Genomic DNA, 15,133 nt, shown 5'->3' with positions numbered 1-15,133 from the left:
GTCAATTTTTAGATAACAAGCAAAAGGTGGTGGCTACAGGTTCCAAAATTGGGAACCTTTATTATTTAAACTGTTCTGATATAAATGAATCAACCAATGCAGCAAACTCCTGTTTAGATGGTAACACAAAGGAGGAGATTTGGCATAGACGCTTTGGCCACCTTGGAGAAAAGAACTTGCAAAAACTAGTAAAGGACCAACTAGTTACTAGCCTTGACTATAATATAAACAAGGAAATTAAGTTTTGTGAGCCTTGCTTGGATGGAAAACATCATCGTTCATCGTTTCTAAAATCTGGAGGAAAGCGAGCAACTCAGCTTCTTGAAATTGTGCATAGCGATGTTTGTGGAAGGATAAAGGCAAAATCGCTTGGTGGTGCCGAATATTTTGTCACGTTCATTGATAACAAATCCAGATTTGTGTGGATATATGTGCTCAAAAACAAACGAGATGTCCCCCAAAAATTCAGTGAATGGAAAACTATGGTGGAAAAGTTCACTGGTAAAAATATAAAGATTTTACGAACCGACAATGGAGGAGAGTATACTTCAAAAGAATTTGAAAACTACCTGAAGAAGGAGGGGATTAAGCACGAGTATACTGTTCCAAAAACGCCGGAACAAAATGGTGTTGCAGAGAGGATGAACCGAACATTGGTGGAGATGGTTCGATCAATGCTATCGGATTCTAAGCTGCCTAAGAAATTTTGGGCTGAGGCATTATCAACGGCTTCGTATATTAGAAATCGGAGCCCAACAAATGCAGTAGAAGGTATGACACCATATGAAGTGCTGAAGGGACGTAAGCCTAATGTGAAACACCTACGCATTTTTGGATGTGATGCTTTTGTCCATGTACCGAAGGATGAAAGATTCAAAATGGACTCAAAAGCAAAGCAGTGCAAATACCTTGCTTACGGGATTGGTATAAAAGGGTATCGACTCTTTGATACCAGAAAATCCAGAGTGTTCCATAGCAGAGATGTCATCTTCAATGAATCAGGTTCAATAGCTGAACAGGAGAAAGAAGAAATTGTAAATCCATCTCTGGTAGAAATTGGACACCAAGATAGCTCCGATGATGAAGACAACCCACAAGAGCTAATAGGACCCTGAAGATCATCAAGGCTAAAGAAAACCCCAGATCCGTATGGCGAATGGGTTTACATGGCTCATAACTTAAATGACCCATTGACCATGAAGGAAGCACTTTCTGGTCCTGAAAAGAATGAATGGTTGAAGGCAATGAATAACGAAATTTCTTTCTTACATTCTAATACAGTATGGGACCTGACGGAATTGCCCAGTGGACGAAAAACTATTGGTAGCAAGTGGGTGTTCAAGCGAAAATACGATGCTGATGGTAATATGGAACACTATAAAGCTCGACTTGTAGCTCAAGGTTTTCTTCAGAAGCAAGGAATCGATTATGACGAGACTTTCTACCCAGTTATGAGATTTGAATCGGTGCGAACAGTTATTGCACTAGCAGCACAGCATGATCTGAAGCTGCATCAATTGGACATAGCCACTGCTTTCCTGAATGGAGAGCTGAAGGAGGAAATCTACATGAGGCAGCCAGAGGGTTTCAAAGTTAAAGGCAAGGAACATCTTGTCTGTAAATTGAAGCGAAGTATTTATGGCTTGAAGCAGTCCCCAAGATGTTGGAATGATGCACTACATGGTCAGCTGAAGAAGATGGACTTCAAACAGTTGGAAAGTGAACCTTGCATCTACATAAAATCTTCAGGAGGAGACATTTTCATAACAGCTGTTTATGTTGATGACATCATTGTGGCATGTAAATCCACAAGTCTTATTGAAGATTTCATGAAAGCGATATCAAAGATTTTCCAAATAAAAGATTTGGGAAAACTACACCATTTTTTGGGTGTGAAGATTATTTATCCCGAAGCAGGAAAAATATGGATTGGACAGCCTACATACACAGCAGATGTCTTGAGAAAGTTCCAGATGGAGAATTCCAAACCTGTGTCTACTCCAATTGATCCCGGAACAAAATTGATGAAGGTAACGGAAACAAGTAAACTGGTCAACAAAGAGTTGTATCAGTCTGCAGTTGGCAGCCTATTGTACCTGTCGACAAGGACACGACCGGATATTGCTCATGCCATTGGAAATGTTTCGAGATTCTGCTCTCAACCTACAATGGAACACTGGAAGGCTGTGAAACATATCCTCCGGTACTTAAACGGTACACAAGGATATGGTTTACTTTATGACAAGAAGAAAGCCACCAATCTCCTGGGGTACTCCGATGCTGACTGGGCTGGTAATTTGGATGATCGCAGATCAACATCTGGATATGTTTTTTAGCTGAGTGGTGCGGCAGTCAGCTGGAGACGCAAAAGGCAAACCTGTGTTGCTCTATCAACAGCCGAAGCTGAATACATGGCATTGGCAAGTACAGCACAGGAAGCTGTTTGGATGCAGAATCTTCAAAGTGCCTTGCTAGGATCTCCAGTAACACCAACCCTTATATATGAGGACAACCAGTCAACCATATGTATGGCAAGGAGTCCACAGTATCATGGAAGGGCCAAACATGTAGACATAAAGTTCCACTATGTTCGAGAACTGGTCAAGCGGGAAACTGTTAAGCTCAAATACTGTCCAAGTAAAGAGATGGTAGCCGACCTGCTAACTAAAGGACTTGGAAGCACACAGTTTGTAAGGCCCAGGGAACTTTTGGGACTCCATAAACTATAATGCAGACTGTCAGCAATTGAGGAGGAGTGTTGATATATATTCAATTGCTATAGGGTTATCTGCCCCTTTCCAAAACCCTTTTACTGTGGGGATTCTCTCCCCTTTTATTGTAACTCTTCGGTTCTCCATGTTGTCAATAAAATACACACACATTGTGTGTGTCTTAGTATTTCGTCAAACAAAATGTGTTCATAGTAATTTTTAAAACCTTTCTGGATGTCGCAGGCTCCGGTGATGAGGTATGTGTCCCCACATTTTTATTAAATGACTTCCACTCATTTTCAACAAGTTTCTGCATATTATATATTTCCGTCTGCTACCGACTTAAATCGCAACGTTAAAAGTGTGCGTATTTAAAAAAAAAATAGCACAATATTTTGTGTACAAGAACACGTTATGTGCAGATGTTAATAATAATTTTAAAAAATATAAGTAAACCTCCTTTTTTTCAATAACAATGTTATCATATCTATACAGGCGCACACTCTAAGCAAACAGCGAATTTCACGACACGGAACTGTGCCAAGCGACAGTTCCTCAAGAGGCTTTCATCAGCTGCCTAAAGCGTCTAATCCGCGCATGCGTACAAGAGAATTTCATTAAGAAAGTGTAACTGTGAATTTCACAGCTCCAAGCAAGTTTTATTTTTGTTATTATATGCATTTGGAGATACCGACATTAAAGTTAATGATTTTATAATGTACACATAGAAAAATAAAATAATAATAATAATAATAATAATAATAATAATAATAATAATAATAATAAACAAACGTATTATTTTAAATGTTATCATTAATATTGTGTAGAAATAACTTTGGGGTGCTGCTGCAGTCCCACAGCTCAATGCACGAGCCGCCACTGATCTGGATATTGTTTCAGCTTAACAAAAGGCGGTCCACTCATTTCCTGGAAGTCAAAAAGACAACCCATGGTAGCGTTATCCACATGCGAAGCCGAATATGTGGCATTAGCAAAAACAACCCAAGAAGGTATGCACCTCACACAATTACTAAAAGAAATGGACTGGTATAAGGAATACACACCCATTAAAATATTCGACTACAGTCAAAGCGCTATAGCACTTTCTAGAGACCCAGTGCATCGACAAAGATGTAAACGCATAGACATAAAATATCATTTCATCAGGGACGCTTTGAACAACGGCAACATAAAAATTATCTATTTCCCCACAACAGACATGCTAGCAGACATCATGACCAAACCCCCAACCTGAGCAAAACTAGAAAAATTCAAACCACTTTTATTCGGGCTTTAAATTCGTCTTTTTGCCGATATGATGTTCTTATATATACGCATATTCTTTTTTTATAAACACCAAAAAAATAAAAAATAAAAAAAATACGCTCACACTCTAAGAGCAAGCGGGGGTGTTGAAAGTCTGATAACTCTTGTATCCCTATTACCTTCCTTTTCCCTGTACATATCCCATAACACCTTTTTGTTCTTCCCCTTTTTACAATAAAGAGTTCTCCTTATCAGTCAACACGTGTATCTATTTTCTTCCTTTGAATTCTTGTTCATTTTTGTCTCCATTCCACTAAAATGCACCACTCAACACACTTTATTGGAAGATTACTGACTAGTTTGCGATTAAAAATTCTTCCGGGGAAGGGACAACATGATCTGCTTTGACAGTATCTACACAGCTGTTCGATTGGGAGTATCTGGAAGAAGGGTGATGTGCTCAAAATCCCATGCTTTAAAAAATTCTTTGAAATACTGGGAGCTAAAATGTGGGCCATTATCACTAATGAGCCTTTCTGGGACTCCTTGCTCAGTAAATATTTGCTTGAGAAAACTAATGACTTCCATGCTGGAGAATTCCATGAATCTGTGGATTAAGGAATACTTCGAGCAATAATCTATGATGAAGAGATAATTAGCTCCATTAAAGTTGAAAGATCAGTGGCTAGGATTTGCCACGGCCGCACAAGAATCTCATGTGGCATGAGGGTCTCAGCAGCTTGAGATTTTTACAGTTCTTGGCATATGACGCATTGCTGTATAATTAGGTCAATGTAATTATTGACGCCACTCCAGAAAACACAGGTCTTGACTCTTAATTTGAACTTATCACTTCCTTAGTGTCCATAATGCACCTTTTCCAATACTTCTGGTTGCATTGATTTAGGGATCAGAATTATGTCATCTTTGAGTAATATGCGATTCTCAATAGAGAGTTCATCTCGATAGGACGAGTACGGTTGAAGAATCTTGTATAATTTTCTACAAGATTCAGTCGATAATTGAACAACGTCTACTTTGATGTCCAGATCTATGACTTCCTTACTCCCTTTGTTGGGTAGCATGGATAGTCCATCAGTCAGTAGCATTTCATTACTTGATCGATATTTTATGATCAGGTCGTATCCTTGGAGCCTCAAAAGCATCTGTTGAAGTCGAGGAGGCACTACTGTAAAGTTTTTGAGGCACATAATTCCCAATGGTTTGTGATCACTCTCAACTTCGAATGAAGAGCCGTAAATATAAGTTTGAAAATGTTCAGAGCCAGGAGCTCGCACTCGATATTGGCATAACGTCTCGGTCAATGATTTTGAAGCAAAAAGCTATGGGTTTGCCTTCTTGTATTAGTGCTGCTCCCAATCCTCGGGATGATGCATCAACTTGTATAATGGACTTTTTGGAAGGGTCATAATATCGAAGTAGCATCTCCTTGCATATTAAGTTCTTTTATTTGTTGCAGTGACTTCCTGTGGCTATTACTCCATTGAAAGTCAGCATCTTTTTAAAGAGTTCCCTAAGGTTTGCTGTGAGGTCTGAAAGTCTCGGAGTGAATGGTGCCACAGAAGTAATGATTCCCCGTACTTTTTGCAATTCGGTAACTTTGGTTGGGCAAGGAGCGATTCTATTTGCTCCAGATTTTGAGGATCTGGGTGCATCCAATTCTCATTGAAGATCGCATCGAAGAATCTAATTTGCTTTTGGTTGATTGCACATTTGCTGCTGTTGAATGTGGGGCCAGCATTTTGTGCAGTTTTCATCAACTTTCTTGTGGTCGTGCTCCTCTTTGCTTTTACCCTGGATGATCACATCAATTAATGCTAGGGTATGTTTCATTGATCATGTCCATTTTTTGTTGAAAAACATCCAAAAGACAGTCACTTAAAACAATATCTCACAAAGGGTGAGTTGAATGTGGTTAGTAGCTGTGATTCTCTGTCGAGCTAGATTGACCAGTAGCCATTTTTTGCGAAGAACTTGGCACCAGGCAGTCTCTGTGAGAGTTCATTCATGGTTAGGGTTTTGTAATAGCAATGTTCAGATTTTTAGGATTTAAACATAGGCTAAGTTTGACATTACTCTTACACACATGCCTAATACTGCCCACGCTATCTGTTGGTTCATCTATTTTTTGTATTATCCCCTGGGACACTATTTCACCCAGTTCTACATTTATGTTGATGGGGTATTTTCTGGATCCGTAGATTATGGGATAATTGTTTGGGAGGAGTACAATGTGGTATCTCCCATCAAAGTTACCAATCAAATTGAACTGGCCCGGATAAGCTTCCATCAGCTATCTTGTAGATTTTATTGTGGTGTTCACATAAGATCAGCTGGGGTACATTTTGTTCTCTCAATGGAACAGTGTGGGGTGGCCAAATTTAGATCTCGGATGGAGGGTAATCCTAATATGGTAGGTCCATTGCATGTGACCACATAGAATTTTACGAACCTCCATATGTCATTGTAGGCACATTTTATTTCAATGGATCCGTGCTGAGGGATATTAGAACCATTGTACACTGTAAGAATTGTTGCTTCTTTATGTGTGGTGTCTACACGTAGGTGTTCATTTTCGTCCACACATTCTGGAAACATTTGTTAGAACATACGCAAGGGGAGTGTATTTCCTTTTGCTCCTTTAATCTTTAGTTCATGAATACCTTTGTTGTTTGGGAGTGCAACATTCAGTTTAGCGAATACTTCTGTCCTAGATGCTTTTTCTTTAAGTTCATGCACTGAATAGAAAGACATTCTCTTAAAGTCACTATCCATTTTATCTTGCACGTTTATGCAGATCTGCCGGTTTCTTACTGTGCCCCGTGCTGGCCCAAATGTTTTATGCTTGGTCAGCTTGTTTGTTTGTGTCTGCCTATTAGTGATGTGATATGTATGATGAAGAACATAGGCGAAGACGGGTTAGGAGGGAACGGAACACGTGTGTTTTATTCAGGTTAATTACATAGAGAGTAAAGCTATTATTAGTTTCGTACTAAGTTTGTTTGCATATAGTTGGTGTTAGTTTCATATCATAACACCCCCCCTGTTTAGTTATGTGTTAGTGTGTTTTTTTTGTTTTTTGTTTTTTTGTTTTTTGTTTTAGTCCTCCAACTTTGTAGGGGTTTTTATGACTCGTCCAAATCGAGTACGGGTTGGACTTTCTTGGACTGGGTCTTCCTGTGTGCCTTTTGTATTGTTGCAGTGTGTGTTAGTTTGTTTTGTCCATTGTGTACATGGGTTTGTCCCGTGTTCTGCATTGTTGTTGGTGCTGGGTCGTCAAAGCAAACTCTTTTCATTGTCGTCCGTATTGGCACAGCACGAAGGTGGGCTCTGTTGCGGCGGAGTCTGATCCCGTTTGGAGTCTGTACAGTGTAGCCCCTTGGGTTGTCCTCATCCTTCCGAACAATTGTCCCGGGGTACCATAGCTTATCGTCTTGGTTTGCTATGGTCACATTTTGACCTGGGTATATTGGTGGTAGCTCTCTGGTTTGCATCTTACCGTCGTGGTTTCTCTTCATTTCGTCTGACCTTTCTTCTAGTTGCTGCCGGTGCTCTTCCCTTATTAGCTCTAGTGTCGTGTGTATAGCTCGCCCAATAGTAGTTCAGCGGGTGATGGTAGGTTGCTATCTATTGGGGTTGCTCTTATCTGCATTGGTGCTAGTTGCATGTCACCTTTGCCTTTAAGGCATTTTTTTCATTACTGATTTGACATATCGCACAAGTCTCTACATTAAAGCCGTTGCTTCTAGCGAAGCGTGGTGAGCTGGTGATATGTTTAATACCCCACGATGTAATGAAGTTCTGGAAGGCTTGCCCGGTGAATTGTGGACCATTGTCCGTTATGATTTGGTCAGGTTGGCTGAATAGGAATGCGTAGTTCTTGATTTTGTCAGCTACTGCTTTGCTGGTAATGGGTGTGGGCATTTCGTCAACCACTGGGTATTTTGAGTACCTGCCCATAGTGAGGAGATATTGCCATTCATTTATTTCGAACAGGTCCGATGCAATGTATTGCCACGGTTGTGATGGAATGTTGTGTGACTTGAGTGGTTCCCGTCTGTTGGCATCCTGGTGTTCCTGGCAGAGTGAGCAAGACTGGCACATTTTTTCGGCATCCTTGTTGATATTAGGCTAGTATATGCTTTCTCTTGCCAGGCGACGCGTTTTTTTCTATGCCTTAATGGGCCTCGTGGAGTTGGTGCAGGATGTCACTCCTCATAGATTCTGAGATCAGAACCTGCCTTCATTTGAAGAGTATTCCTCCCTCGAGAGCCAGTTCTTCACGGAATGACCAGTATGTTCTGATGTCAGTGGGGACATCCCGGATAGTTTCTGGCCATCCCTGGAATACGATCTCTTTCAGGAGGTTTAGAATTCTATCCCTTGTTGTCTCGCTACAGAGCAAGGCTCTCTTCTCCGCTGAGAAATTGATGGTTGCAATAGTGAGGTGTCCATCATCGACTTCTGTGTCTTTGCCATCAATTCTTTCATCTAGTTCGACAACACTGTTGTTTTCTGGGTTGGGCAGTCGGCTAAGTGTGTCTGCAAGGATCATGTCTTTGCCTGGCCGGTAGACTACCCTGAAATTGTAACCTTGTATCTTTAAAATCATACGTTGTAGACGCAATGGTGTTGAGTATAGCGGCTTTGAACATATAGTGACTAATGGTTTGTGGTCGGTCACTACGGTGAATGTACTTGCATAAAGGTACATATGATAACGCTGGATACCGCGCACAGTTGCGAGCATTTCGCACTCGATGTTGTTGTATCTGGATTGGCATTTGGTCAGCGTTTTAGAATCAAATGCGATTGGCTTGTCTGCCTGTGTCAGTGCTACCCCCAGACCCTTCTGCAATGCATCCACTTCCAGTGTTACTGATTTTGTTTGGTTGTAGTAGGATAAAAGGGAATCGGCGGTGATCATTTCTTTTAGGTCATCATAGCATTTTTGGTGGTCTGGATCCCATATCCAGGGTGTTTGTGATCTCAGGAGACTGCGCAGAGGGTGTGCTTTCTCAGCGAAGCTTGGTATATATTGGGAAAAATAGTTCAACATTCCTAAGAAGCGCTATAATTCTCCCTTGCTTTGCGGCTGTGGCATCTGTTGGATACCATGTACTTTGGTAGCGTCTGGCTTGATGCCAGTGGGTGTGTATGTGTTTCCGAAAAATGAGATGCTGCTTTTTCTGATGGCACATTTCTTACTGTTAAACACAAGACCAGTTTTAACTGCTCTTTCCATTAAGTTTCGCAAATTTCTGTCATGTTCCTTGTCGTCCTCTTCATAAACTGCCACATCGTCAGCTATACTAGCTACACTTTCCAAACCTTCAAGGATCTGGTCCATCTTTGCTTGGGATATGTCTTGCGAGACACTTAGGCTAAATGGTAATCGTTTCCAACAGACCCTTCCAAATGGTGTTCTACAGGTTGTCAGTAGCTGGGATTGTTCATCCAGCTGAATCGACCAATATCCTGCTTTGGCATCTAGCTTACTGAATACTTCTGCTTTCGAAAATTTCGGATTCAGTTCTTCAACCGTGGATATTTTGCATGAACACCTTTTCAAACTAGAGTTAAGTTTCTGTGCTAAAAGCCAGACTGGAACACCAGTCTGTGTGCTCCTCTACTTTTCTTAGCACATCCTCTTCTATCAATCTCTCAATTTCTTGTTTGATTTTGTCCTTGAGATGGATGCTGCATTTATGAGGAGGGTCAATGAATGGCTCTGCGTCATTTTTTAGCAGGAGTTTAGCCGTTCTGCTGAAGTTTCCGATTCTGTCAAACTGTTCTGGATACACGTCCTTAAGTTGTACGACATTGTGGAAAGGTGTATGTGGAAGTTCTGGCGCTGCCTTCTTTATAGCGTCAAAATTTATCATGATAAGGTTGAGCTGTTCGCTTTTAGGCAGGCCTACAACGGCTGGTCCTGGAACATCTACTACATAGAATACAGTGTTTATCAATTTGGAGTACTTGTGTCGGCATGGGACGTTGATGGTTCCTGCACAGGTGATTGTGTTGCCACTATAAGATGTGAGTCTTATGTGTGATGATGGTTGTAGTGTTCGAACATGTTTTCCCACACATATACACACCCACACGTACCCACACACATACGCACACACGCACGCATATACCCATCCTCATACACACACTCACATTCATGCGCATGCACACACACACACACACACACACACACACGCTAACGCACACACACACACCCGAGCTGTGATGTCACTTCCTTTTAAATGAAAACCAGACATGCACACCCAGAACACTAACTCCAGTATAAAAGTCAACGAAACCTGTCAACTTCCCTTTTTCATCTGGACCAGCGTCCGAGCTGCTTAGTCTACGAACCGACCACATATTCTAACATCACTTTCCCTGCTACTGTAATGTGGGGCAAGCGCAAGCACACTTTATACGCTTTCTCTCTCCATGAACTGGATTGACTTTACCCACTCTATCTCCCCTTCACTTTGGCCCATCGACACAGACATGTGCGCGACGTTCTACTGAGCTAACCCTTTCTTTCTACAGACGGCTTGCCACTTCGCATTTCTCTATTGCATTCCCTTTCCTTCCACGCGCGTAGTCGTCAACGGCTAAATGAACATGTGTACACCGAAGACTTTCATTTCTCAACAGAAAATAAACGACATGTTTATTTTATCCCAGCATTTGAGTTCATTGTTTTCTTCATTCAATTCGTTTCATTATTTTTTCTTGTAGCGAGTTAGGGTATTTTATATCCTGGTCCGCAACATGAAATGGTGACCTCTTTATTTAAATGAAATGAATGAGAGTGAACAGAACATGCGGTAAACTAAACTTTCCCACAAACATTCACGGCACGCACGAAAAATAATTCCCCCCCCCCCCAAAAAAAAAAAAAAACTTGTCAACCACGAGGAGGAACAATTCCAAACCACACACACGAAATTGAAATATAAAAATTTCAAAACAAAATGGAACTTCAACAGACGGATTCCTACAACGAAACCATGGCATTAAACATTCCCTCTTCAACCCGACAAATACAAAAATATGGTTCATACAATGACAAGCCATATTTGACGCTTAACAGGTAACGTCACAACGAGCACATTACTGTTATTTAGTGGAAAAACTGCCGTTGGAGGTGGAAGAGGAAGTCACGGATTTCCTCGAAAATGTACCGGAGGAAAGACCGTACGACACGTTGAAGCAAGCAATCCTGCAACGAACTGGTGTTTCTAACGAAGCCATGCTTCATAACTTGTTCACACAAGTGGAGTTAGGAGACCATACGCCTTCTCAACTACTTCGCCACATGAAAGCCTTGCTGGGAGACAACAAAATGTCGGACAGCATTATAAAGAGTCTATGGTTGGGTAAATTACCCCCAACTACCAAACAAATCCTCACTCCGATGTTGGAGGAGACAGCAACAGAAAAGCTCGCCGACATAGCCGACAGAATCCACAAAAGTATACGCCCACCAATGGCAACCTGACCAAAACCAAGACGAGGGACTAGCAGAATTAAAGCTGTCGGCTGAGAAGCCTTCGAAGTAGCTTGCTGACGCACTTCAAAAGCATCATAACAATAATATGTGGTCAACTTGTTTGCTTTCGTCAATGCCTCTGACTGCAAAATATAACTCACATTATTGCTTGAAGAATTTTAGGAATTCCTCCAAATTATTAGTATCCCAGCACATCTGTGGTTCTATTGTCCGATTAGAATTTTTTTTTTTAACAATGTAAGGGAATGAAAAAAAATATTAAAGAAAAACAACTCCCAGTTTTATGAGTAAGAATTTTATATGGCGTTTTTGGAAACGCAACCGCAACACATGTGTTTTCTCGTTGTCCGGTAAGAAAGCTGAATTATTGTTGGGCTGTCCTCAATGTTCTCTTTCTCTCTCTTTTCCTTTTTTTTACATTAAAGTTTCATGCTTGGGTTTTATCGCTGCCACTAAGTTGTATTATTTCGTTGTATTTGTTAGGACGAATTAGTAAACATAAAGGAGAGATAATGAAGAGACGTCTTTAAGGTACAAGAAGCCATTTTTATTATATTCCCAGGGACGTAATTCGTACAGTTAAAAATACAAAACAAGATGAGATAACCCATACCTTGACAGTCTCTTGGCCTGCATTGGCATTCATTCTATTTGGGAAAGGTAATCTCTCGGCATGTCTGTGACTTGCCAAGTCCAGCATTTCCAAGCTTCTATCAATCATACGTTTAGTGCAGACTGCAGACCTGCTTGTGGACAAGCGATTTCCCCTCATCTCACAATAGTGAGAAGAGGAGACATGTCAGCGACACTAGGTGGCCCATATTCAGGAGTAATGCAGTCAATTGGTAAAAGATTAATGGAAGATGTATATGGCATCTGCCTCCCTTCCAGCATTAAGGGAAAAATCTCTTTGAAGCTAAATATTTACAGACGCTTCAGCTTTTGCCTGTACTTCTGACTAATTCTTGTCCAACTGGAGATTTTGTCTAAATCACATGCCAAGAATTTGAACTGAACCATCGGTCTAGTTGAAACGGCCTGGTAGTGCAGCCCCGCCCCTCCAGGTAACCAACCATAGCCCATTGGATTTGATAGGTTTGACTATGACCCCTTGTTGTCAATATGGATTATCTCTCTTAATAATCTAAGATACAAGCTGTGTATTTCCGCTTGCTGAGTAGACAAGGAGTCAAATTCTTAATTGAATAATAAAGATTACTAGATGGAAACTTGTTCTGTTTTCGTTACAATTTATGCAATTAAAGAATGGAACATTTTATATGACTGGAGCGATTTACAACATATTCAGAAAGCGATTCAGCCGACAAGTGATGGATGCATTAAGAGAGACCTTTACAAAGCCAGGAAGAAAATGGATTTCAAATCTCGAAGTCATGAGAAGTAGCTCCTGTCTGTGATGTAGCGGGTGTTGGTTGCTACAGATACCCTCTTGTTGGATTCGTTTTCAGAAGAAAACCAAAAATGTTTATCGAAATAAAAGAAAGGTTCTTTTATGTGTGTCAGTTGTAATTTAAAAATTCAAAGTAGTGAGGATTTTGTAATATGTCTGTCCGTAACAGTTGCTTGTAAAATCCACTTTTTGTGTCAACACGAGGCTTGATGCTTGTGACCGTGTTCAAATTTGTTTCGTAAAATTGATTATAATTTCTTTAAATCTGAACGATTCCTTTGGAATTTGAAGTCGTTAAGTTGCTCGTTTCTAAACGTCGGTGACGAGCTATTTTGTTGACTGGTTTACTTCGGTGGAGCTTGTGGAAAAATAAATGTGTCAGGTGTGTTCTCTGCCATCTCTCAGAGTGGGAGACCAGGTCAGGATCCAAAATCAAACTGGCCCTTGCCCAAGAAAATGGGACAAAACTGGAACTGTCATTGAAGTTCATCAATATGACCAGTATGTTGTACGCATGGACGGATCAGGCAGAGTGACATTATGCAACAGGAAGTTTCTACGAAAGTACATGCTGGTGTATTCCCCTCCTGAAAAACATACCATCGACCATGACATGAGATATCACTTTAAAGGAAGAAATCCCAACCTACCTACACCAGTGAGTTGGATACCAATAGCCCCAGCTGTTCCATCTCAGACCATCACAGACTTGAAACTACAGAACAGTGGGCATGCACCAGCTTCACGAAGTCATTGTTCACCTCCTGTCTGTATTACACCAGCTGAGCAGGGGGGGCCACCTCATGTCACCCAGCCTAAATCACCAATGCCATCAGTCTTGGACAGACCACCACCAGTGGATGACAGTCAACCTCCCACGCCTGCGTCTACCAGGCCACCTCCTACACCACAGGCTCCAATGCCTCCATCCACAGTACCAACTACACCGAGAAGGAGCGTGACACCTAGAGTAAGACCAGAACAACTTTCCTTCGACCAGACTCCAAGACACTCCAGTCGCCCACGACAAGAACCAAAGTGGCTTAGTGATTATGAACATTAAACGGGGCAGAATAATCCCCAAATCAGAGGGCAGTCTTCTAAATGATGGTTCATGACTGTCTCTTTATTTTATGTACAAGCAATACACATATTAATTGTTATTTTAATTTCATTTTCCCACATGATTTGAAGTCATAGTACAAAGACAGTATAAAGACACTATTAATATGTGCTTTGAAAAGAACATCATCCTATCTGTAATCATCACCAGTAACAGATATTAAATCAGTCATTCAGAATACTCTCAAATGACTCAGGGAGGGATAGAGGATAGTGTATTACATAATCATAATCCAGCCATTAGTGCATCTTAGATTTATCCAATAGATAGTTGAATTGTTATGTTATACTCATGTTACCATGATATCATTGTATGTTTATACTCATGTTACCATAATATCATTGTATGTTTCAGACCTCCATCATTTTGGATGAATAAAGTTATTATCTGAAAATAGTATCAGCCTACTTATCTAGAACTGAAGACTTTTGCTGAAAAAATTGCTTAGTTTATAAAATTGCATTATGGTTACAGGAATTGGATAGTTAAACATACAAATGACTAAAATTAATTCCAGACTGTAAAAAAAAAATTTACAGTTAAAAAATATTTAGGGATTTTATTGTCTGTGTATATATGTATCTCGGTCCAAAATTAAAGTCAGTTGTTTTTATTTAGATTGCAAAAAAAAAAAAAAAAAAAAATGAAATTTTTGTTTTTCTTTGTATGCAAAAAGTCATCACTATTTGCCATATACATTGTTGTGATATGTTCGAAAGGAGTGTATCTGTCACGTGTCTTGTTTCTGTCGGCAGGCATATTCATGGTTGTAAACAAAATGTGAGCAGTAACTTGACAATTTATTTTTGGGCACAAACATAATCTTTTTAAATATCTATATTAAATTTGAAATTATTTAATTCATTTTATAGTTTTGATTTAGAATTCTACCTCATTACAAAAATACAGAAAAATCTTTTTGGTGTACCTTCAAGTTATAAATGTCATATTCAAAAAATTACCCAAATTGATCAAATAGTTTTATTTTTATAAAGAACATCATTTTTAAACAATTTAAAGCGATCGATGTGAAGGATCCATCACAAAGCTAGCATCGCAAGTTGCAGTTATTGTGGACTTATCTG

General features: G+C 40.2%; 1 protein-coding gene across 1 annotated transcript in view; it reads right to left on the bottom strand.

Moving 5' to 3' along the window:
* The window catches only part of LOC145242889 (uncharacterized), a 78,853-nt gene that overhangs the window by 23,657 nt on the left and 40,063 nt on the right, over positions 1-15,133 (bottom strand). The window contains exon 4 of the mRNA XM_080105997.1: positions 8,291-9,025. Coding sequence (XP_079962123.1) covers positions 8,291-9,025 — 735 coding nt within the window. The remainder of the gene's footprint in view (positions 1-8,290; positions 9,026-15,133) is intronic.

The sequence above is a fragment of the Euprymna scolopes genome, chromosome 21 (genome assembly GCF_053919585.1).
Source record: "Euprymna scolopes isolate OS-2025 chromosome 21, ASM5391958v1, whole genome shotgun sequence".
Taxonomy (NCBI): Eukaryota; Metazoa; Mollusca; class Cephalopoda; order Sepiida; family Sepiolidae; genus Euprymna; species Euprymna scolopes.
The sequence above is the reverse complement of the archived record's forward strand: the minus strand, read 5'-3'. Positions and strand labels throughout refer to the sequence as shown.